This window comes from Lytechinus variegatus, chromosome 15 (assembly GCF_018143015.1).
Source record: "Lytechinus variegatus isolate NC3 chromosome 15, Lvar_3.0, whole genome shotgun sequence".
NCBI classification, from domain to species: domain Eukaryota; kingdom Metazoa; phylum Echinodermata; class Echinoidea; order Temnopleuroida; family Toxopneustidae; genus Lytechinus; species Lytechinus variegatus.
This window is the reverse complement of record NC_054754.1, coordinates 15,587,121-15,610,499: the sequence shown is the minus strand read 5'-3', so window position 1 is coordinate 15,610,499 and position 23,379 is coordinate 15,587,121. Positions and strand designations below refer to the sequence as shown.

The window sequence follows — 23,379 nt, the reverse complement described above, 5'->3', positions numbered from 1 at the left end:
AACACCAACACCAGATAAAAACACCGTACTTGAAATCATCCATAGCATGCCATGTGATAGACTCCGCCTTGGAATGGCATACATGTAATAGCCTCTAGCAACTAATGTTGATTCTCTGAAGGTTTCCATGGCAATGAATGAATCGATGTATACACATCATAGTTCACCATGTATTCTTTCATGGGCAATATGTTAATTGGCTTCATTTTTATCTTTCATTTTCTGAAGGTTTCCATGGCGATGAACGAATCAATGTATACACCTCAAGGTTCACCTTGGGCCCGTTGCATAAAACATTTTTTCTGTGAAAACTCTGGTAAAAACTGAAAACTAAGGTTAGTCTGATTTCTGCCATTGACTCCATCACAGGGCAAAAACTCCGGTAAAAACAACCCGAGTTTTCTCAGGTAAAAAGTTTTATGCAACGGGCCCCTTGTATTCTTTAATGGGCAATATGTAAAGTGGCTTCATTTGCTATCTTTCATTTTAGATAAGCTAAGATTTAGACAGATTATTACTGTCATTGCAACAAAAACAAGGGGGTTTTCTGAAATTTTGAAATCAGTGGCAGTTAGGAACATTGTCACCTGTGACGAGTTCTAAAATCAGACCCCTTCCAACTCTCAACACCTTTGCTTTTGTGATTAAACTTTCTAGTCTTTTTCTTATATTTTTTATCTTGTTACACCAGATACACATAAACAGGAAAGTTTTTCTTTTCTTTTCAGTCTGCATTTTCAAATTTTCTGAAATATCATTCAACCTACATAATAATTGGAACATGACCAGAACGCCATCTCCAATTTTAGCACAATGATTATTGATTGATAAATGATAATGATAATAATATACAGTTCTTGTATAGTGCATATGACATTATGAATAATGTCTCTATGCGCTTCCAAAGGACTTGGATATTATTACCCCAGCTGTAGCTTGGCTAGTCTGCTATGCAGACTCTGAATGGCTCGTGAGGTGGGATCTGCTGGTTTGCGAAGCAAACCAGCCTGAAAGGGCAAGCGAAGCGAGCCATTTCAGCCTCAGTAGACCTAGTCTGCTATGCAGACTCGTTGAATTAGCTGTGATACACACACTGCAGATGTGGGTCTACATTTGTAGACTATAGCTTGGCAGCCGTAATTACTCAGATTACAGCGTACATGCATTTCAAGGAAAAAAATTCCTGCCAAGTAACCATTCACCTCACCTGGGTTGAGTGCAGCACAATAAAGACATATCATACTTATGACTGAACCTACAGTCAAGTAATCAACAATGAAATGATTTCAACACATAAGTAGATACTGATGACACTTAAATGAATATATCTATGAGCATTGTTCAGCAGTCAGAAGTAATTAAGGAAAATAAGTTAAATGTCAATTTAAAATCAAATTGATAAGTAGTTCAAATAAGACAGTTTTATGTTCAATTAATTGTACATGGCCATTCTCATGATATTTGGGAATACTATGCTAAAAATAATAACTTGTACAATTGATATGAGCATTTAAGTAGTTAATCAGAAATAGAAGATCATTCAACATTGAAAAAACAAAGTGGTGCCCCGTATACACAATCATGGTTGTCGGATAAAGATTAATAAACTTGTTCATGGTTTTCAAAAACGCACCCCTGGCGTCTATTGGCAGCTGTAATCTGAAAATTTGTCAGAGAAAGACTACAGAATGCCAGTTTTTATTTTCCCCATTCATTAGTCATGACACAGCCGGGGCCTGTCTTACTAAGAGTTGCGATTGATCCGATCAATCGCAACTATGGATGGCCAGCAACGTCAGTTGTATTAGACAGTGTTGTGCACAAGGCCAGAAATCCATGGTCTAGGGTTTAGATGTCTGAAGGTACGTACAAGACCAAGAGCATAATGTCTTCAAGGCCATGGGTAGCCATGGGGATCTCACCACTAGAAGTGATTTTACATTTTAAATATAGATCTATTGACATATTGTTACCTTCTTACTTTTGAAATATTTCTTCCTGGTCTCATCCAAAGACATGTACCCGGAGGCCAAGGACAAGGGCCAAGGTCAAGGCCATATGATTGTCATCAAGGCTGGCCTTGAGGAGCACATCACACGTATTATTAGAATATACAGAAAAAATACACACTGACCAAAAATAATAAGCAAAGGATACTTAAAAATTGCACCATAATTCTGACTTGTATAAGAGCACAACCTTCATCCAACTTTGGTCTCGCTTCATATCACCACAGAATCTCTTTACATGTAAAATAAATAGCAAAATCATCTTCATCATGTCTCTGACTTCAATAGCACACTTGAAAGATTCATCATCGAGGCAGAAGCCGCGACAATCGAGTTCTTCTCCGTCTCCTCCATACCAGGACAAAGTAAACACACACTATGAGCATCACACAACTGATGTTCAGGACCATGCACATGCTGAGGTCCAACCCGTTGATCCCGAGTCCAAAGTATCCGCCTTTTTTCGTCTCGACCGCCAACCGAAAATCCATCTCCCGCTGCCGCAAATGATTCAGAACGTCGACCTTCACGCCCTCCGGATTCAGGGTGACACGGGATCCCAAGTCTACTTCATCTAAGATGACTCCATTCGAGGCATGGAGACCGGTGAACGCAAAATTCCGCAAGCTGTAGTAGTCTTTCAAGAATCCGAGTATCCGTCTCTCCTCCCACAGTTCCACGTTGGTGCTGGCGTAACAGGAAGCGCATATTGTCCGTGGGGGAAAGGGCTGCTTTGGGTGGTCCGGATCCTCTGAAAGGTCCCCGCGAAGACGCTTATTTACCCGATTGTGAGTCTGCCAAAGCCACAAGATGGCGCTGTCCAGAGAAGTGACGGAGTCATCCAGGTCAGCTACTTCATGACGAAAGTTCTCTCTGCAGTTCTGGCAGCTGAAGAAGGCTAGAATGTAGCCTCTCATGGCGTGAAGGACCTCCATGTAGCTGACATTATCATCTGATGAAAAATAATAATGCAAGACAATTATAAATGTTTCAATTATCTCTTTAATAGTCCTAAGCAGAATTGTGCAAACAGATGGCAACAAAAAAAAGATCCTTTTGATGTGACAGTACTACGAACAATACTATCACAACATAATCTACCAATCAATAACAAAATAAAATAAAATCTGCTGACACTGTAACAATAATAATGAAAATATGGATTTATATAACACCATCTGTCTAAGGCAGACTATTCTCATTAGCACAGCATTAGCCCAAGCTAGTGCTTCCTAAGCTTTGTGCATTCAAGGAATTAATCCTACCCAGTACCTATTCACCTCAGCTAGGTTGGATGCAGAAAAATGAAAATCGAAATGCATTTACCAGTGCCTTTAAAGGGTTGTCCCACTAGACTTACGGATACAGAGAGGAAGAATCTTGCCATCAGTTGGAAAATGTTATGTTTCTGTTGTGTACTCTTGCATACGTGTTTCATATGCTCTTTATCCATCGAGCATCCGTCTAATGTGATTTCATTGTTCGCCCATTTTATCCATTGTCTGGAGCGGATGAAAACGGATGGAGCCACCCTGAAATTCGCTTGTCCACTGTATCCGTTATAAATATGTTTTGAGTCAGTCGGCCAGTGGGACCAGGCCTTAACAAAGAATCAAGCATCCGTCCACTGTGCTTTTATTGTTCGCCCATTTTATCCATTGTCTGGAGCAGATGAAAACAGATGGAGCCACCCTGAAATATGCTTGTCCGCTGTATACGTTATGAATATGTTTTGAGTCCATCGGCCAGTGGGACCAGGCCTTAATCCGACAAATTACTTTGCACATGCTTCAATGAGAATTGAAATATCAAATTTTCATGAATTATTTCATGAAAATTACAATTTGTGGGACACACATTTTAGTAGATGACATAACAGGGGCTGGTCAATCTCGGAATAGTTTACTAGATAGATGGCGCACAATAAATGCTGTATTTTAATATTATTTTATATTACTACATCAAAACTCTGTCATTCTGTTTTACGCAGTCTATTTGGAAGTGCATAGCAATGGTAGTGATATACACAAAATATATTACATTGAAAGCTGAAATATAAAGACCACCAAAGGAGATGACAAAAAGAAGTCTTTGTGAGGTGGTTCCTCTAAAACAGCGCTTCTCAACCTTTTTTTACCCGAGGACCACTTTGACTCTCAAACTTTTTTCGAAGCCCATCTACCAAAATTTTAAGAAAGCAATATGACTACTCGTCACGACTCAAAGATAGACAATGATTGTAATGAGTATATTAGTGTGTGTAACTTTCAGCAGGCCAGCCTTTGAGCCCCTCCTCCAAACATACACAACAATGAAAACATAACAACTTAACAACTAGAAGGCTGAATACCTTCAACATTCAAAACACATTGCTTATGATTTGCATCACTGCCAGTCATGATGAATCCAAATTTAATGTATTCAGGGTCATATTTTCTTACAGTTACATTCATAGACTTTCCAATTTGTGTGAAATTATGTTTTCATGAAATTTGAACACAAAGCCCTGAAGCACGTTCCAAACAAACAGTTCAAGAACTAACTGCATTCGCAAAGGTCCAGTAAATGGACGACAATCAAAAAAATTCTACACAATATGCATACATAAGGTTCACATCAAAGTTAGATTGAAACCATCATATTCTGTATGCATATTGCAACATGCATAAAACATGCTTTACCTAAGTTGTTTGACCCACGTAGACAGATCAAACATAACATATTTGGGCTGTCGGACAGGTCCAGGTCTGTGAAACATACTATAATCCCCCCCCCCATTTTTTTCTTCCTCTTCAGCTTCTCGTGGCCAACCTGGGAGAGCTTCGCTGCCCACCGTTTGAGAAGCGATGCTCTAAAATAAGCATCAGTTGGATATTTAATTACACAGGAACAACAGTGGTGGTCTTCATAGAGAAGCGGTTCATGTATACAGGTGGTTTCTAAAGAAAGACCTATTACTACCATAATATGTTCCTCACATTTCTATGCATTTATTCAGCCACTTGGCCACCGGAAATAAAATCTGTCCTTAAAAAGGTCAAGTCCACCTCAGAAAAATGTTGATTTGAATCAATAGAGAAAAATCAGACAAGCACAATGCTGAAAATTTCATCAAAATCGGATGTAAAATAAGATGTAAAGTTATGACATTTCAAAGTTTCGCTTATTTCAAACAAAATAGTAATATGAACGAGCCAGTTACATCCAAATGAGAGAGTCGATGATGTCACTCACTCACTATTTCTTTTGTTTTTTATTGTTTGAATTATACAATATTACAATTTTTACGAATTTGATGATTAGGACCTCCTTGCCTGAAGCACAAATGTTAAAATAATGGAATTCCACGTGTTCAGGGAGGAATGAAACTTCATTTCACATGACACTGATGAGAAAATCAAAATATTTCATATAATAAAATACAAAAGAATAGTGGGTGATGTCATCAGTTCCCTCATTGCATACCGACCGAGATGTGCTGTTTTGTGCAATGAAGCGAAACTTTAAAATATCATAACTTTCTTATTTTACATCCGATTTTGATGAAATTTTCAGTGTTATGCTTGTTGATTTTTTTCTTTTTATTCAAATCAAGTTTTTGTTGGGGTGGACTTGTCCTTTAAGAGTTAGGCCATTCTGTACTTACATCTCCTGATCAGCGAGGCCTGGGAGACGGTCAGTGTGTGGAACAGCGTCCAGAGACCGCACGGGTAACCACGGAAATGAGGCTGGCTGCCACGACATCCAATCCATTCGACTTGATCAGGGAGCCCTAGTCCTGGCTCCTGGACCACAAACATTTGTAGGAAGCAAATAAAGGTATAAAGGAAAAGGAGATTGATAAGCGCAAAATAAATGTGCTGCACAGCTGCAGATTGATCCAATTAATCTCAACAGTACGGAAATCCATCCATACCATAATTTTTTATACAGGGAATTTTCACCATCTCCTTTATAGTAAACAAAGAGAAACACACTGAATTTTCAAGAGAATGATGAATGTATGAATATATACATCATACATGTATCTAGAAAATATTTTGAAAAAACCTCATTTTAGATGTTGATGGCTTTCCATAGTTGTGGTTGATCGGATCAGTCATAACTCTTTGTAAGACGGGGCCCTGCTGAAGAGTGTTAAATAGCCGACAGCAAAGGATTTACCAAAATACATGTACGAGGCAGAAGGAATCATTCATTCAAGGTTTACAAGTATTCATATCCAGATGTGTCTACAGCAGATCTTCCCTAGATACAGTTGAAATGTATATTTTGCAGCAAGGCTGGTACAGGGTTGAAACATCCAAATGTTTCAGTAAGCCTGGTTTTTGTTTTTAGATAACTCACACATGATACTAGGACTAGAACCAATGACCAATCCCAAGGAAGCAGCATATTTTTATTTTATTTTTATTTTATTTATTACCAATTCTCGTAAAAACATTTAAATACAATCAACATACAATAGATGACATATGTATAAATACAAAGAATATGGGGAGCTATTAGTCCATTGGCCTTTCATAGGCTGGGCTCCAATACCATAGTGGATTACACAAAATATACAGAGAGGAGAATGAGGGGGGGGAAAAAGGCAAATTGTAAATTAACTAGTTACTGTGACCCTGCACCCCTCTCCATTTTAACTCCTCACCCCTTTATTCCCTTATAACGCCCCCCCCCCCTCTCCTTCTCCTACCCTAGACAAACCTCAACACATTGCTTCATGGGATGGACATGATGACTTTGGTCTACTTCTTAGATACAACATAGGCTAAACCCACATAGTCTTTGATTTGATCTAATTGCTATTTAGTCAATACTCCACTTGGTCTAATACTCACTTAGTCTAGTTGTTGTATAGCTAAATGCCAAAATGGCTCATTTCCACTTTATGTATTTTTTTTCACATTCTGTTCTATGAACAGTTCGCTTTACCACGTAGAGTAAGTGGTGTTAGACCTGGTGGATATTTGAAGTAATGGGTAGATACTAACATGAAAGTAGACATAAATGGTAAAGGATATGTGGCAATGAGACCATGTGGTTTGTCGACAAAGCGGTTGTACATGAAGTAGGATTATACAACTCATTAAAAGCATCTTGTCATATCGTCGCACGAACCGTCCTCTCTGCGCACTTTGATGTGCAAGTTAGTTTTACAGAGAACGCATTTAAAAAACAGGTTTTTTAAACCAGCAATAAGTGCACCTACTAGGAGAGCAAATTATTTACGGATTTCTTTGTTCGATAGTTCAGGTTCCAAAGTTTCATCCCGTATCTTTATATTTTCTTGAAGTGAATTATTTACGCCACAGCGGGCATCGTAACAGAGAGGACGGTCCGTGGTGAAATCGCAAGGCGCGATAGCGCACTGTATCTGCGCAGAGAGGACGGTTCGTGGTGCGTGCGACGATATGATTGGTTGTGGTTGAAAGCCATTCAATATTTGATTTCTATTGTACAGTTGAGCTTTCTCCCTTGGTGTGTACCATGGAACATGTGTGTGTACGTACATTTTGAATGTGTATGTGTTTGCACGCATCGAAGTAAGCGCATCAACAATGTAGACTGTGCGCCCTTAGATTCACGAATCAAAGTGCGTCACAAAAGAATGAAAGCAATTAACTGCTTTCACACAAAAGGGCAAAATAATCATGATATCAGAGAAAATGAGTTGCCAGAAAAGGCAAATACATTTCAATTCCATCTGCGTTTTTTCCTTCTCTTTTGTCTAATAATGCGATCTAGAAGAGTCGTTGTATATTGATGCATGTCTTCATTCGTCCATTTTGCAACCTATCCACTCACGTTGAGGCCGTTTTCACCCATTGCACTCAGCCTAACAGCTTTGTGAAATGGATTGAACAGAGCCTCAACTCGCGTGAGGATAGATCGCCTAATGTGCATGCATCATTTGTATATTAACCCACTGCAAACTGGAACCGGATCGTACCTGTACAATGCGTATGGGAAATACAAAATTCAGTAGTCAACGGGTTAAACAAAGTGGGATAAGAGCAAACAAATGATAGGATTGGGTGTAATTTACCAACTTACCTTGGCTGGATCAACAAGGGTCAACCATTCTTCTATGGGTACACTGGTACCCTCCTTTATCAGCAGCCACTGATGTACATCGGTCAGGAATGACATCACTTCAGGTCTTCCAGGAAAATACTAAAAGAAAAGAATTTCAGTCCCGTCAGTTATGCCTAATTAACACAGACTTCACATTCTTCCTAAATTTACTATAAACTTGAATGGTGCAGACTAAATGAGTTTGTGTGTAAATGATAATGACTTCCCAATCATATATATGCATATGCTCCACCACCAAAAAAACAAATATGGAAGTTCAGGATATCTTTTGTTCGTCACATAAAATCGTTGTTTTCACCTTCAGTACCTTCACCTACAGCACTTTTTTCTGTAGAAAAAGAAATTCCTTTAAAGATAAATGCCAGTTGTGGTAACCATCTCAAAATGACTTTTTTCAGAATCCAATATAATTTATTCATATTCAAGATATGTTTTATTCAATTTTAGCAGCTACGAAGGCTGAATTGACATTGAATTTACAATAAAAACATATAAATTGCACATAAACATGATAAAATCTCAATTACAATAATAATCTTAATTCAATATAGCCATAATAATTCAAATATACAGTGATAATTCAAATTTCAAAAATAATGATTCTAATTGCAATACTAATTTCGATTAACCATAATTATTTCACTGAACAATAATGATTCAAAAATAAGAGAAATGATAATTTGAGTGCGTGTGTAAGGAAGCGTTTACAAGTAGAACATAAAGAGGAAAAAACGGTCCTGCTGAACACAAAATCGAAAAGGTTCAACATAATGGGAATAATGATATATGGAAGAGGGGGGGGAAAAACTATCTTTCAGCAAATTATTATTTAAGTTTCAAAATAGATGGGGCATTGTTACAAAATAGGATAAAGTCATAATTGGTAAAATTGGCCATTGTTTCGTTCATCTGGTGTTTGGAATACAATGAATATATAATTATTTGAACATACATAGGAAATTGATATTATTCAACATGGATATAAATAGGGTAATTAATACATTATAAGATAATGACCACCCAAGTGTCTGTTTGTATGAATAAAAAATATGCGCCAAAGGATTCTGGAAGAAATTGTGTAATTGCTGAGAAATGAGCAAAATAAGTGCTGATTCGGGCACTTCCGTCGGGTCTTTATTCCAGCAACAATAATACACTGTCCCACGTGTGCCTATCTGTGTTGGCGATCTTCAGTGTGATCGTTTTTCAGCTTAGATTTTATGATTTTACAAAGTTCAGTTTATGTAACTGTACCAGATCTAGATCCATGATGATATAGTCATACTTAACCTTGGTTTTACAGACTTTCTCACGAAATCAGTGTTTTACTGCAACTACTTTCATTTAGCTTTATTGCTGTTAGTGCTGAAAGTTGAAGCCGAGCATAACTGGGTAATATTGGTGTGACATGTTCGGTGATTGTTACATATTACTACTGTCTAGTAATATTATCAATCGGGGACGAAACCTGGATACATGCACTCCATGGGATGCAAGATGATCTATTCATAAACAAAGAATAAGGGTATTCTGAAGTGATATGGCAAAGTCATTTAAATTTCTTTCATTTTTTCTTCTTTTATTCTCTTTTCAGACTTTCTGACGAAAAAATACACTGGGCAAAAAAAATCACAGGTGTCAATACCCCTAATAATAATGATAATATACAGTTCTTGTATACGGCATATCACAATTATGAATAATGTCTCTATGCGCTTCCAAAGGACTTGGATATTATTACCCCAGCTGTAGCTTGGCAGCCGTAATTACTAAGATTACAGCGCACACGCATTTCAAAAAATAAATTCCTGCCAGGTACCCATTCACCTCACCTGGGTTGAGTGCAGCACAATGTGGATAAATTTCTTCCCCTACCATTCCTGTATTGCCGCCCCAGTCATTACTGTAGTTAATTTCTGTAGGACACTAACCTTCCTGAGAACATCAACATAGTCTGTGAGTGCCTGAAGATCATCTCCACTGATGTGACTTCTAAGAGATACCTCCTGCCTGAGGGAGTACTGGATGGCCGACTCTAGATCAAGCATGTAGACTTTGGGCCTGGAATAATAAAGAAATGGCAATGAATTCTATCTTAAGTCAGGAATACCAATAATAAAATATCATTATCTTTGATGTTAATTCCAAGAGAATTCTCTTGCCATTTTTTTTCAAATGCCACATTGAAGGATTTGATAATAAGCATGTGGATACAATTTCAACAAAGTATGACCTTTAAGATAATAAATTTGTTTACCAGCAAGGCTAATGAGAAAAACTATCACATTTCGTTTCATTTCAGTCAACTGATTGTGATGATTTATCATTTTCCTGTATTTCATAACCATATGAAAAAAGTTTGCATCATTCGTTTCAAATTACCAATAACAACAAAAACCTGTTTGACCTAACCATAATCACATCAAATGAAATGAAACTTACTTTTTTTATTAACATGCTTCCACCTTTCAAAGACGACTATTCAAAGATCATTTTGCATGGATTACTTTGATAAAATATTCCAAATTATCATCTGTATAGACCGTTTTAGCGATGCATTAAAAATGTGTATTTCCGTCTTCATCAATATTGCCTGTGCAGTATCAGAGTGTGTCCCTAAAAAGGGCCAAATCCGACCGATATCCCATAGGCTCCTGTACAAAATTTGCCATTGAATATGAGACCGTATCCAACAGTCTAGTGCGCATGCGCGAATGCGTGAAATAACGCGTACAACAATGAAAGCAATGCGATGCGCAACATGCAGCACAATGACACTCACTACACGTAAGTAGCATGTCAACAAAAAATTGATCTGAATGAAGTGATGATGCCATAATGTGATAAGTGATATAACTTTTAAATCAAATTTGTTTTTTGGGGGTTGGGATAGATGATAATATTTATATTGGATGGCTCAGAATGGAATAACAGAAATATTTGCCCAAGCTCTTGGAATATTTCTGGTATTCCATTCTGAGCCATCCAATATAATATAAATATATTCATGGAGAGGATACTTGAAACTCGTGTTTTACCAACCATTCACTAGGTCTCTGATCAGTCAATCTGTTGTTGGTTTTCTTCTGCAATGCCTTTTCTTTGTTCTTCTCCAGCACTCTATCCCACATCATCTTCTGCTCTCCTCCTCCTTCTTCACCAACTCTTTCTTCATCTCCTACCGGTCCATCATCCATTCCGACGTCGTCAAGACCTACACCAGCCCCTCCAACCTCCTCTTGGAGTATCCCCACCCCTTCCGCTTCCTTCTCTCTTCTTGCTTCAGCTCCACCTCCTCCTTCTTCCTCCTCTCCAGCGTCCCCTCCATCCTTTTCTCCTCCTTTGTTCATCTCCACAAACCCCTTGTCTCCTGGTCTCAAGAGTAGGCTAAGTCCCAGCTCCTTCCCTTTCTCCTCCTTCTCCTTCACCTCCAGGTTTCCATCCTCATCCACATCCCTCCCATCAAAATCGCTATCGATGTCGTCTCTCTCGCTCCTGTTTGCTTTCCCATCCCCTTCTTCCGGTCCTAAGAGATGACCCTTATCCAGCATCTCATCGCCATTGAGATGGTTGGTATCATCCGGGAGTTGTTCAACAGGGGGTAGTTCATCTGCATGGTCTTTGATGTGTTTGTTGATGGCTGCACTGAAACTGGCCCTATCAGATCTACAGAGAACAATCAAAGAACACAAGGAATATACTGTAGTTATGGGCAGGGTTCCGACTCGTTCCAAATGATGTCCCTTGGCTGCCTTGAAGCTCTGGGCTAACTGTGGACTAGATTGGTTTGTTCAGTTCTACTTAAAAGTACATAATCTACATTATCACATGATATCATCCTCCTAAGACACATTAAAAAAACACTTTAGATTGAAACATTTTAATTTTTACTGTTTTCTTTTCATGTCATATGAAGCCACATCAACAAATTTCCAAAGGTACATTGAGCTGTGAAGTCGTATGTGGAACAGAGATGGTTTCAGACCTTTTTCTAAATAAATAAGAACAAAACAAAATTAGAATTTACCTTTTGCAAACAAACATTGCTATGCGGTGAAAAGCATTCTCATCTCTGCATACGTGATATTTATCCTGAACAAACTTTCGGTCCATAATACCTACATCTACATGTATCAAATTGAATCATATCATTGTCTTAATTTTTTTTAAATCACAGAACATATGCCTCATATTCTTGGGACAGTCTATGGGTGTGTTTATGCTTTTTGCGAGGACAGAATCAGCTTTTCAAACGTCGATTCAAAACGTCGATTCAAAACGTCGATCATAAACGTGATTCTGGGTGTGCTGTTTAAGCTTAACTTTTCAGAGGCGAAATCACAATCTCCAGCTGGCTTCGCATCGTAATTTTTTATTGAGCAGGAAAGCGAGGTCAAATTGTGCGCGCCTTTTTTCGAAAGTTTTTTTCCGAGTGTTGTTATTATGTGGAGATAACATGCGACCATATGGAGCAATTCGACTGTATTTGCCCGCAGATTTTCATCTCACCGGAAGCATGTACCAAATGACGTCATTTAAACACGTTTACGATTGTGGTTCTGTTTATACTTCCCCAGAAAGCCTGATTCTGGTCAAACGACGTTTACAAACACACCTTTTTGTGAGTTTACGATCGGCGTTTTGAAACATTGTTTAAATGAAAGTAAGCATGGATGCAACCATGTTTTGGACTAATCATGTATGGAAACGCTGATTCTGGCCTGAAAAGTGGAAGCATAAACACAGCCTATATTGGAATGAAAAACCCTTGAGTGCTTACCCAACGATTTTTGTAGGTATCCCTGTACGATCAATGATGTACGCAGAGGGGAACGTATCCACACCCCATTTTGTAATAAGAGGGTTATCTGCCTTTCTCATCCATCTTGCCTTGACTCTCTCATGGTTTGAAACATCCAAGATAATCTAGAAAGAGAGAAAAACATGGAAACACACCCAAAAATATGAGTTTTAACGAATGTATGAGATGTTGGTAGAGAGCGGGGGTTTCGGATTTTGGTGACCCGGGTTCGGTTCCCACTTGGTACGCCAGTGCCCTTTGGTAAGGCGTTAATCCTCTTTACCAGGTCCCTCGGAGAGGACCTTAAGCTGTCAGTCCTCTGGTTGCTTGCTTACAAGCATTGTAGTATTGTACAATTGCTCACAAGCAATGCTTACAAGCATTTGTAGTAATTGGGTAAAAAAAAATTCAACACCAAAATATTCAAATATGACAAAAAGATCAACAGTTTGAATGACAATGATGATGGCAGATTTTACAAATGTCTAAATCAAAATCAACAGCAACAAAAGATACTAGTATTCAAAATATCATTTTTCTCACTACCGTATGGTCAAGAAACATGGACGATGCCAAAAGAGCGGCAAGGAAATCTGAAGGTCATTACGATCCTTTGCACAAGATGTCAAGGTAGATTCTGAACATCATGAAAGCAATACACAGCTACATGTATAATACAATCTGCCAAAAATCTCCAACAAAATAAGATAGAGAAGAATGAAACTGGCTGGCCGCTGCTTCGATGAGGAAAAGATTTCTTCTACCATCTTTACTATTAAATCAAATAAGGATGAAGATGCAGAGAAAGACCAAACTGAAGGAGGACAAAGGCCTGGAGGTGGTAGAACTAGAGAAGATAACGATACTGGGCAATCATATCACACGAGGAACCACAGTTACCCCACTGAAGAAATGGGAATGAACTTCATATGAAATGAAGACCTGGGCAAAACAACTCTGAAATACTTGAGTAGAAAACAGTTCATTTGAATCTTGGTGGGTGTTTCACAAAGCAACTTTACAGCGACTGATGACCCTTTCTTGTGGTACATTTTGCACACCAAATTTCCAATGATGTTGATTTAGCACCTAAGAAAGGATCACAAGTCATTGAAAAGTAAAAGTAAATTACGAATGTCCAGCTTTACGAAATGCCCGCCTGATGCACAAACTAAAATCCTTGACATTTGGTGTAAAATTCTGCATACATTCGTAATTCCGAGGCTTCGTTATTCCGAAGCTTCGGATATTCCAAAGGTTCGTTATTCCGGAGGTTCGTTAGTCCGAAAACGAAATGAGGTTCGTAATTCCGAAGATTCATTAGTCTGAAAAAGAAGTGAGGTTCGTAATTCCAAAGGTTCGTTGATCCGAAAACGAAATGATTAGCGAACCTCATTTCGTTTTCGGACTAACGAACCTTATTACGTTTTCGGAACAACGAACCTTATTTCGTTTTCGGATTAACGAACCTTCGGAACATCAAACCTTATTTTGTTTTCACATTATCGAACCTTCGGAATAACGCCACAAATGTTCTGATTAACGAACGCTTTTACGTTTTCAGATTAATGAACATCGAGGTATAGGCAATTTACATGTTTCAGAATGATGAACCTTCGGAATAAAGAACCTTCGGAATTACGAAGTGTACATGTAACCGTAAAATTCATCAGTCTTACCTCTTTTCCCATGAAGTTATCATTTCCTTGAAAGATGACAACCAAGAACTGATGGGTTGGATGATGTATAAAGAAGTCACTCACCCACGGTGCCCTGCAAAACAACAATATTCATGTAGTTTTCTGAGAATGCCTTATATGCTTTTCACATTGCATTTCCTTAACCCCATGCTACATGTAGGGGAGACCAGGGTTAGTTGGAACATGGGGTAAGTTGAAACATTGTAATTTTCTTTAACGCCTGTAAAATAAATTTATGCAATACTGCCCTCAATTTATTGCAATAATAATTCAACAGGGCACACTGTTGTATTATCAATAGCAATAAATTGAGGGCAGTATTGCATAAATGTTCCAACTAACCCTGGTCTCCCCTATCTTTTTTTTCACACTGTCTTTCTTAACCCTGTACTACATGTATCTGCTTAGCCGGGGTTAATGCCTTAACCCCGGACTATCCCACAGCTCATGAATATTGATAATATTACCATACATAGCGTGATTAACGTGCAATTTAAACTTCTGTGATTGGCTATTGCTTAGCCCCACTTTTCCTTTCATAGCCCAGTTTCGTTTCACACTGCATCTGTTAGCACAATTGTTGTGCTAGCACATTGCCCTGGTTAAACACATTTTGAATACAGTAGGTGAGATTGGGGCTAACGCGGAGTAAGTTGAAACACTGTAATTTCCTTTAACGCCTTTAAATAAATTTATGCAATTCTGCCCCCAATTTATTGCCATTGTCAACTGCGTAATTGAGTAATTTGTTTCTCTTTTCAGAAATGTTTTATTACCTCAAAGAAGTTTATAGATTAAGTTGTACCAAGCTACAAAATAAGGTTATTAATATGCCATGGTGAGGTCCCTTTTTGTGCTGTAAGCGTTAACATCACATGGGCCTCTGAGGTTTAATAGTTGGAACAAAATTGAAGGGGCTATTTGGAACATGTTCCAACTTACCCCAAACAAAATAATGAATAAAAACATTGGATTTGAGAAAAAAAATGTATACAGTCTTGCACACTCGTTTGAACATGTATTGTAAACCATGCTTGCACTCACTCATCGCGGCGCACAAGCTGCATGCAAGCTAAAATACGCACTGCTCTTGCAGATGAAAAAAAAACCACATTGAAACATGTGTATATATATATCTCACCCTGGGTTTAACAAAATGATTGAAAAAAAACAAGTTACCTGAAATTACATTGATCTAATAACCATATTTGTGTATTGAAATAGAGACAGAGATGATTTTTCTTAATTATGATTTTGTAAAAAAAACATATATTTTAGAAAACGTACTAATATATTTTAGAAAACGTACTAAATACGCCCACAACGTACTGGTCTGTATAAAAAACAGCAACGGAGGATCCAGGGATTCCAAAATAGAAAGCGGGGCAAGAACAAATCTGAAAAAGGGGCATAGATTAATTTTCTTTCATTTGAATGTTCGATGGGCGATTCTCAGCACACAGAAGGATGTGTGTCCTTTGCGCCCCCACCTGGATCCATCATGCAAAAGCCTCTTCTGTTGATTAAAGCCAAGTGCACACTATGCGATCCGATACGACGCAATGTTTTAAAGGAGAATGAAACCTTTGGAACAAGATAGCTTGTGTGAAAACAGAAAAATCAAAGAAACTGATCAACGAAAGTTTGGGAAAAATCAGGCAAATACTGAAAAGGTTATGAGCATTTGAATATTGTGATCACTAATGCTATGGAGATCCTCACATTGGCAATTTGACAAATATGTGTGATGTCACTTGTGAACAACTCTCCCCATTACTTAAGTATATATTTCACTTAAACTGCTTCTTTAATCACATCTATCAGTAGATCACATGTTCTTTCTATAGGAGGACATACAAATTTTTTTGTATCACCATAAGAAAAAGCAAAAAGAGACATTTTGAGGGTGTTTCATAGTCCATCAAACGGAAAGTTGTTCACATGTGACATCACACATTCTTGTCGCATTGCCAATGGGAGGATCTCCATAGCATTAGTGATTGCTATATTCAAATGCTCATAACTTTCTCATTATTTGTCCGATTTTTCTCAAACTTTCTTTGTTCTAATTCTTTCTGTTTTTCTGTTTTGACAGAAGCCTACTTGTTCCAAAGGTACCATTACCCTTTGATAAATCACATTTAGTTCCAAGAAGAAAAATCATTTTATTTAGAATTGGGCCTTATGTTAGGAATAATAAAATCAAAATTTTACTTTGCGGCAAGCCCTGTGGCTGGAGTAATGTCCAAATCGGCTTCAAGTCACAGCCGATAACGATGTCATTACAACTTGAAATTGAATTTACTCTTATTACTACAAGGAGGCTCGAACTTGAATTTTGATTTCAGTTAGTCTTCACCACTATTCTGAACTCTGAACACTAAGATTTTTTCGTTGGAATGTTCATAATTTCGTAATTTCCTTCATCAAGAAACTGATCCACAATGTGCTGCACTCAACTCAGGTGAGGTAAATTGGTACCGGTAGGAAGTAATTCCTGAAGAAGCTGTGTGCGCTGTGAACGCCTAGCTTAGCCGGGTAATATTGGAGCGCCTTGAGCACCTAACAAGGTGGATATGTGCGCAATATAAATACCCTATATAATTATTCATAAATATCAAATGTTATTACGACTTCTTCGAAATTCATATCGCAATTGATCGAGTATGCAATGGGCTTAACATTGAAACCTACTCTGCGGGTTGAAGATCAGGCCAGGGCTTGAGTCGATGTGGTTTCTTGGCTTCCTCCTCGATCTCTGCAGCAATATACTCCCTCATATTCCGAATATCCCTTGCACCTTCGACAAAAATACAAATGGAATACATAATTAGGCAGAAACAACAAAAAAATGTTGTGCTCTCAATAACAGAGACATTCACATTCACTGGATCATCAGTTCAACTATGTAATTTTGTCGTTGACTCCAGTTGAGTGAAAGCAGCATAAATCTCAATGACTGTCAGTCTGTCACATTCCATCAACTAGATAGATAGATAGATAGATAGATAAATGGATTTTATTTTTTTAAAAATCATGTCTCGCAGTACAAACAGAAATGAACATGAATTACAGATAAAAAGAATTACAAGACAATAAACATTAGTATTAACATGGGAATTTAAATTATAGGGTCATTCTCGCAGTGCACTTAATTTCAGTAAGGAGAAACACAAACAGAAAACTAGGTAATGTACATGTATCCAGGCAACCCAAAAGGGGTACCTTTAGAAAATTAACTTTGAATAAAATTATCCAAAGTGCACCACGAAAATGACCCTGTAACTACTTAAAAGCCAAGTCCACCTCAGAAAAATTTTGATTTGAATCAATGGAGAAAAATCAGACAAGCACAATGCTGAAAATTTCATCAAAATCGGAGGTAAAATAAGAAAGTTATGACATTTCAAAGTTTCGCTTATTTTTCACAAAATAGTTATATGAACGAGCCAATTACATCCAAATGAGAGAGTCGATGATGTCACTCACTCACTATTTCTTTTGTTTGTTATTGTTTGAATTATACAATATTTCAATTTTTACAAATTTGACGATTAGGACCTCCTTGCCTGAAGCACAAAATGTTAAAATAACGGAATTCCACGTGTTCAGGGAGGAATGAAACTTCATTTCATATGACAATGACGAGAAAATAAAAATATTACATATTTCATATAATAAAATACAAAAGAAATAGTGAGTGAGTGATGTCATCAGTTCCTCATTTGCATACCGACCGAGATGTGCATATTAAACTGTTTGTGAAATGAAGCGAAACTTTAAAATGCCATAACTTTCTTATTTTACATCCGATTTTGATGATATTTTCAGTGTTATGCTTGTTGAATTTTTCTCTTTTTATTCAAATCAAGATTTTGTTGGGGTGGACTTGTCCTTTAACATAAAAAAATAATAATAATACTAATTTATTTAAACTAGATACTATTTATGAATATTTCATAAGTTAAAACTATCAAAATCATACACACAGGAAACTATTAGGACTTTACTTTTACTATTAATAAAATACTTCATTATTAATAAAATAGGAAAAACTAGCATTCATATAAAACAGAATATCAAATTATATGCAGCCTAATTGCACTTAAAATTTGTAAAACCAGTGAGTAGGCTTATTTATGTGAGATAGAAAAATAATAATGCAACGCCAATGTTTGTGTTTGGTTCCTTTGAAGCAACCTTATGATTGTGTAAATATTAGCCGGCTTGTTCATCCTAGGCCTTCTTGAATAAAGGTGTTCTTTTTGTAATCTAATCTGATGTGGTAATTTCTCCCCATTTATTGTCGTGGTGTCAGCGCTAGGTTCGTTCCCTGCCACATAGGAATTTTTAGGCCAAAACTTGGTCACGCATCGACAGTATAGCCTTTTACTGTAGTGATTTTTACAGTTTGAACTGGATGATTCATCGCTCCACCAGCGTTAGCGACACACAGGTACCGTAACGCTTTGATAGCCTCGCGTATAGTACGATACGATGACGCAGTCAGCGGAAGCGCCCGCACAGTTGCGCAGGTTGAGTCGGTACGAGACTCCCGAGTCCTTCCTAGAGTGGAAGCGTAGTTTATTGATAAATTTGTGTTCTTTTACTGATTTTTCGCCTTTTCTATCTGAGGGTGTTTCATGGCAAAGGAAGTCGAAGGCAAATGCCTTACGGGGTTTTGTTGACGACCCCTTTGACGTTGCTGGCGGTAAGACAGCCGCTCAGAAAGTTGTGGTTTTGGAACTCATGCTGGGGCAAATTTCAGCTTCGTGCCCGATTATCGCCAGAGGTTCTATTGTAAACAAATCCACTTCACTTGCCGACATATGGGATCTTGTTTGCATACATTTTGGTTTCGACACACAAATAGTAGCCAATGACAATTATCAATATCATGTCAGTCAAAGTCTTGATTGTTGTGAAGATGAAGATGAGTTGGATGACAGTGAATTAAGACATGATGCAGGTTGTGAGAAAAATAGTGTCAATGGTAATGAGTTGAGAATTGATGAAGGATGTAATGAAAATAGATATGACGACAATATCAATGATAATGAGTTGAGTTGTGATGAAGGAAGTGATGATGATCAACACGAAGAGAATGTCAATGATAATGAGTTCAGATGTATTGACAGAGGTGATGAAAACAAATATGAAGACAATGTCAAGGTGTTCAGATGTGATGATAGAATTGATGAAAATAAACATGAAGACAATGATAGTGAGTTGAGATGTAATGAAGAAAGTGATGTAAATAAACATGGATACAATGTCAAGGATAATGATTTGAGCTTCGTACATGTGGATGAAAGTGGTATCTCCAGTCGTGAAGTTGATGACATTGCTTTGCGAGAAGATGGAAAAAGTAGTCATGACATGTTTCATTATGGTTGTAACACTGGAGTGACAGGTGTAGGTGATTGGAGTAGGCCTGTTCACACTAACAATACTTCGAGGTTTAGCGTTGAGTTAGATGGGTCTAGAGCTAAATCGTCCGGAGATTTAAATTTAACCGACCTTTTAACGCAGTCTGTTAGTCTTGATGGTTGCGCTGCTGAGTTGTCAGCAACGCATCTAGCTAGTGATGATCATGGGTCTCACAATGATGTGATGTGTAATCTGAGTATTCCTCCCGATGATGAGTGTTCTTCGGGGCCTGATTGTTTCCAAGGTCATGAACTCACTGTTGGACTGGGATGTGATCCCCCTTCATTTGATATCTTATCAGGCACTTGCACACTCGGTGCGAGTAAAGATCGGATCGATTTCTGTGCTGATGTTGATAGCAGTGTTCGCTATGTTTGTTCATCAGAGAGAGATGAAACATGCAAAGACTTGTCAGTTATCCCTGGCAGTACTTCTGGTTTCCAGATTATGCCAACTTCTACTTGCATTGACGGGGCTGATAGGCTCTTGCGCTCTGATACACTGTTCTCTCATCTCACACCTGAACAGTGCATGCACCATTCTCAGCATACAAGCGCTCGTTTTCGATTCATTCATTCGAATGATAGGCTAGCCGTTCTCGATCTCGCTATCGGCCAGACTAACAATACCTCTGTTCGGTTCGCATGTGCGAATGATAGAATAGCCGATTTTGATCTCGCTATCAGCCAAGCTAGCAGTACCTCCATTGACATGACAACACGTCAACTGCACCTGTACATGCTTGAGCCAGCGTCTCACGTTCAGTTATCTCCAGATAACCCAACTCGAGTCATTGATCCAGGTGCTGATCGGAAGTTCACCATGGACTGCTTTGAGCAAATTACCATCCTGATCTACGTCAGGATCCACCACATTCTCTTCAGCTTGATGATGCCCTGGTCCCCCAAGGACGCCCCCCAGATGTCCATATTTGCCAGCATGGTGTTACTCACTCCAGTTCTTTTGTGATTGATGTCATAGCAACCACTGTTCAGGATGAGGAATCCCATTGTCCTCTGGACCGACAACATGAGGTCTCCATCTACCAGCCTGGGAGGGAGAATGCATCTGATGTGATCCCGGCCAGCCTTGGTGCAGTTCTAATGGGTACCACCAACTCTGCTCCCATTGGTCGACCTCCTGACGTTCAGCATGTTTGTGATGTCTCTACTTCGTCTACCAGTGGATCTACCCAAGATTGTTATGACATTGTCCTCAAGATGGGCCCTTCTACAGGACTTTTGATGGCCTCAGTACTACTCACCTATGGACTTTCGCCTCTTTGGTTCTCCATGTCCCTTGCTATCTATGATCCTCGAGCCACCCCCTCGACTCTACTTGGACTAGTTCGGAACACCATCTGTTGTCCAGACATAGGTCCAGACATAGGCCCAGACATAGGCCCAGACATAGGTCGCTTTGCCATCTATGCGCCGGTTACTACCCCACCTCCCTTGGCCCCTCCACGCCCCCAACCTGTCTCCTGCATCAGCGTTTCTAGTTAGCAGCAGCCGGTCATGTTGCATTCTACGCCACACGGACTGTTGGACTATTTTTACTGCTTTCACTTGACCCTTGTACTCTTTCTTTGAACATTCACAGTTATTGACTGTATTGATGATGATTTATTCCTTGTCTATTTGTAATATTTGTCTTTATATTTATAGTATTGCTTTTATTGTTTTTTTTATCATGTCTCCTCAGTGTTTTGCCCGTATGGTCAGTTCTTGGGAATGTTTTACCCTTGTTTATACTGGTATTGTTTTAATTTTTATTGATGGTCCGGTAGGCCTCAGTTGTAAACACATAGTTTAATTTTTGTACACCTACTTCAGTTGGTTGTTTTCTATAATCATTTGTGTTTTTTTTTAACCAATAGCCAATTTTGTATAATGACGGTTTTTGGACTTCCCACTGAACAGTGAGGTTATGCCTTTTTATCTGAATATTTATTGCTTGATTCATTTCTTATGCTCGTGCTATTTCCTTTTGGATAATACTAATGTTTACACCGCGTGCTTACCCAGGCGTGCTTATTGAATAGGGGACTTATTATGCTTTTGTTCAATACTGACCGTATAAATTCCTTTTTTATGCTGCGATTTTGGGGAAGTACATGTAGTCAATGTTTTTTAATTATACATGTATAATTTGATCCCGCCTTGTGGTTTGATGATGCGGCCGCCCTTTTGTGCCTAATTTTGTTATGTTTTACTGGTTTTGTTCGCTACTTACTTGCTGTTGTTACAATTTCAGGTTTTTGTACTGTTATAGTTTACTAGCGGTTTTCTTTTTAAGTTGTTACAGAACAGGATGATTGGTTTATTTTTACTTTTTAGAAGGACATAGTGCATGGCAGTGGTTAAGTTATGATTGGTGCATTAGATTGTCCAATGTAGATGAAGAGGTTGAAGGAGACGGTTTTAGATGACCTGTTGAATTAAGGGTTTGCATTTAGGTCGCAGTTAGTAACAACGTATGTCTTATTTGTATTATGTTTTGTTGGTTATTTATAGGTACTTTTATGGATTATCATTTTCTTTATACAAATGGAAAGACTAGCATGTGGTTTGTTTAAATGTAATGACATACGTTAATGTGAGTAAATGTTGGTTGATATAGCATTACCTTACTGTTTGAAGTGATAATGTATTTCAGTCAGTAGCTTTTGTTGAATATTTTGTAATACTTGTACTTGCTTAGGTTTCCATAAGAAGTTGATGAGCAAAAACTTTTATGTATTTGTTGCTAATCATAGTATTTGTTTATTCAATATTGATGGCCGCCTAAATGTCTTGAAATTTGCACGATGGTTTAATTGTGTAACTAGCACCTTAGGTTGTACCTGAGTTACAATGCATGTATGCCTTTTTGATGTCATGGAAAGGTAATGTAGTTTTGCTGTTTATCATATTTAAGGCTGTACACGTTGTATCGTTACATACTTGTTTATAGTTTTTAAAGCTGATTTTTATTGAAGTGATTTACATGCTGGTTTAGGAATCAGATCATGTGATCTGCAGGTTTGATCATTTTAGAATGTTGTGCGTTCATAGTTTGATGCATAATGTTTTTATATTTTACATTTTATAGATGAAGGAAGAAAGAAGAATGTATCACGCCAATGTTTGCGTTTGGTTCCTTTGAAGCAACCTTATGATTGTGTAAATATTAGCCGGCTTGTTCATCCTAGGCCTTCTTGAATAAAGGTGTTCTTTTTGTAATCTAATCTGATGTGGTAATTTCTCCCCATTTATTGTCGCAAAATTTGAACATGAATTTTTATTGTTTAGATACAAACAATTTTGACATAGAGAGTATTTCCTATCTGCCCATT

At 38.0% G+C, this 23,379-nt stretch overlaps 1 protein-coding gene across 1 annotated transcript in view; it reads right to left on the bottom strand.

Annotated features, from left to right (window-relative positions):
* Positions 1–1,067: 1,067 nt before the first annotated feature.
* LOC121428721 (sulfhydryl oxidase 2-like) overlaps positions 1,068–23,379 on the bottom strand; it is a 37,712-nt gene continuing 15,400 nt past the window's right edge. Inside the window, exons 4-11 of the mRNA XM_041625530.1 lie at positions 17,307–17,412; positions 14,592–14,685; positions 12,892–13,037; positions 11,154–11,777; positions 10,043–10,172; positions 8,070–8,189; positions 5,656–5,794; positions 1,068–2,961 (exon numbers count right to left, since the gene is read on the bottom strand). Coding sequence (XP_041481464.1) covers positions 2,315–2,961; positions 5,656–5,794; positions 8,070–8,189; positions 10,043–10,172; positions 11,154–11,777; positions 12,892–13,037; positions 14,592–14,685; positions 17,307–17,412 — 2,006 coding nt within the window. The 3' untranslated portion in view covers positions 1,068–2,314. The remainder of the gene's footprint in view (positions 2,962–5,655; positions 5,795–8,069; positions 8,190–10,042; positions 10,173–11,153; positions 11,778–12,891; positions 13,038–14,591; positions 14,686–17,306; positions 17,413–23,379) is intronic.